Source organism: Papilio xuthus, unplaced genomic scaffold (assembly GCF_000836235.2).
Source record: "Papilio xuthus unplaced genomic scaffold, Pxut_1.1 DF829758.1, whole genome shotgun sequence".
In the NCBI taxonomy this organism is placed as follows: domain Eukaryota; kingdom Metazoa; phylum Arthropoda; class Insecta; order Lepidoptera; family Papilionidae; genus Papilio; species Papilio xuthus.
The window spans coordinates 3106987-3109449 of NW_013528891.1; the positions used below are offsets into that span (position 1 = coordinate 3106987).

Sequence of the window (2463 nt, forward strand, 5' to 3'; positions counted from 1 at the left end):
CATTAATTTTAAATGTGTTGTTTCAGTTGCACCATGGAGGGGACACCGCACGTGTCGACCCACTGGCTGTCCACAGCGATTCTCCTCTGTTCCTTCTTCTCAACACACTCTCTTAATGCTAAGGTAAGTCTTAAATTACTTGGTAGACTAATAACAGATTAAAAGTGTAACATACGGTCTGTGAGTTGCTACAGTCAGTTATCTGTAGGAAAACATTTTGTCTACTTTTCCAATGAGAGGACAACACAATGTCTTTATGTGTGACTAGTCGCCAGCGACTCCGTCCGCTTGGAATTAAAAATAAATAATTAGTAGCCTATGTGTTCCTCCAGAGTATGTTCTACATCTTTGCTAAATTTCAGCGAGATCCATACAGCGGTTCCGGAGATATCTTCGAACATCAATCCATGTAAACATCCGCATTTATAATATTAGTAAGATATATAAAATCACAACTTAAGTTGAATGTGTATTAAATTTAATAGTGCAATCACACAATTGATTACTCAAACCCCCACTGACGTAGGATCAGCACACCATGTTTTTGACCACCAGGTCGTCATATCTTCCTTAATTTTTTTCATTTAACTCCATTTTTAACAATGTTTAAATTTGTAAACATATTATCTTACATCATGGTTATTTTTGCACATATTTAATATTTAAGAAATCACTTTTACCGTGTATAGAGTTTTTATAGCGGCTTTTGATCACAGAGTATAAATAATTGATGAGTTAGGTTGAACTTTCTGGTTGACCTTTAAGTGCGAGTCCATAATTTAAATTGCCTCTGGCATATGTTCAGTTTTTAAAGTGTCATGATGACGTAATTTGATATATCATGTGTCAAACAGAAAGGTATGATTTTTTATTTCTAGAATTTTCTTAAAGATTGCAAAGTTTCGATTGCCCGCGACTTCATTAGCGCAGAAAAATTAACCTAAAATGTACCCTAGCATTAGCTACCTTCCAGTGAAAGTTCTGTCAAAATCGTTCCACAAGTTTCGGAGATTATCCTAAACAAACGCAGACTGTCAGACAGAAAGACGAAAAATTTTAGTATTGATTTTTGTTATAAGCAACGCAAATGTAATCATGTTTTCGAAGGATATTTTTTATATTACATACAGACACTCCAATATTATTATATTTATAGGTAATCAAAAATCACCAAAATACCCTTGTAATCTAGTAATAATAATGGAGAGAACATTTGACTAATTTTTTTAATAGCCGTTGTTTTCTACAGTTGAAACAAATGAACACATATTGGTATCCCTTTTTAATGTATTCAATTAAACTGAGATAAAAATATTTTCACTTACAATAAAACGAAAGGCATAACTATTGATATAATATTTGCAATCGTACGATTCCCACATTAATTAATGTTTTATAGGTAAATTCGTACAAAATATAAATTTTTAATTTATTACACCTTCATGGAGGAACACGTGTACTTTGAATTTTTTATAAAAAAAAATATTCTAATTTTACATTTTACTTGTCACAAGAAAGAAGCCGAAATAGGATATTAATTAATTTGAATTAAAAATGGCAACATTTCGATTTTACTGCCAGTCATATATTATGCGGTGTTATTATAGTTTCAATATAAATTTACAATTTAATCATGGTATTTAAAGTTAAAAGATAAGCGTTTGATTTGTTATGTAATATTATAATAATGTTCATTTTCTTAACTTCTCTTTTGTATATTATCTTTGAAATAAGATATTATTGTATTTAAAGTCTTACCGTGAGTTTCTGAGACTAGAAATCTCTGCATAAAACATACCATTATCCCTGTCATCTTTGACAAAACAGAGATTACAATATGTTTTAAACGGAGATTTTGGTCTCAAAAACCCACTGTAATTAATTACTTTTCATGTTGTCATTTCTGTCTTCATCCTACTCTTTGTTTGTTCTTAATATTCTTAAATCTTGATTATGAACAAAATATTGATGTGTTCTTTATGAGTTACTAGATATTGCCCGCGGCTCTGTCTGTGCTGAACTAAAAAACTTTATGAGTAGCCTATGTGTTCGTCCAGACTACATCTGTGCCAAATTTCATCAAGATCCGTTGATCCGTTCCGGAGATACCTTCTAACAAACATCCATTCATCTAACTAAGCTTTTGCATTTATAATATTAGTAAGAATTACTTTTTTATTAACTTTAAATAGGAACATTTTAGCATATAGTCTAATAAACTGTAGTTAACAAATTAAAATATTTTAAATCTTAACCTATATATGTAGTATCCGTATTGTTCATTTGCAAAAGCAATCAACATTGTACGATCAGATATGAATCGACTTAACTATGTTATATCGTTTATTACAATCAAAGCCCTCAATGGCGTTCGTAATGAATCAGTTTTTGACCCGAATCGATTCGAGTTTTTCGATCGTCTTGCGCAAGTTTCATCGTATCGGTAATGGCGATTTATTATGC

At 31.1% G+C, this 2463-nt stretch overlaps 1 protein-coding gene across 8 annotated transcripts in view; it reads left to right on the top strand.

The window, feature by feature from the left end:
* Adamts-like (A disintegrin and metalloproteinase with thrombospondin motifs like) overlaps positions 1-2463 on the top strand; it is a 138315-nt gene that overhangs the window by 73339 nt on the left and 62513 nt on the right. For all 8 annotated transcript variants that reach the window (XM_013326060.1, XM_013326038.1, XM_013326077.1 and 5 more), the window contains one exon: positions 27-123. In XM_013326060.1, coding sequence (XP_013181514.1) covers positions 34-123 — 90 coding nt within the window. In that variant the 5' untranslated portion in view covers positions 27-33. The remainder of the gene's footprint in view (positions 1-26; positions 124-2463) is intronic.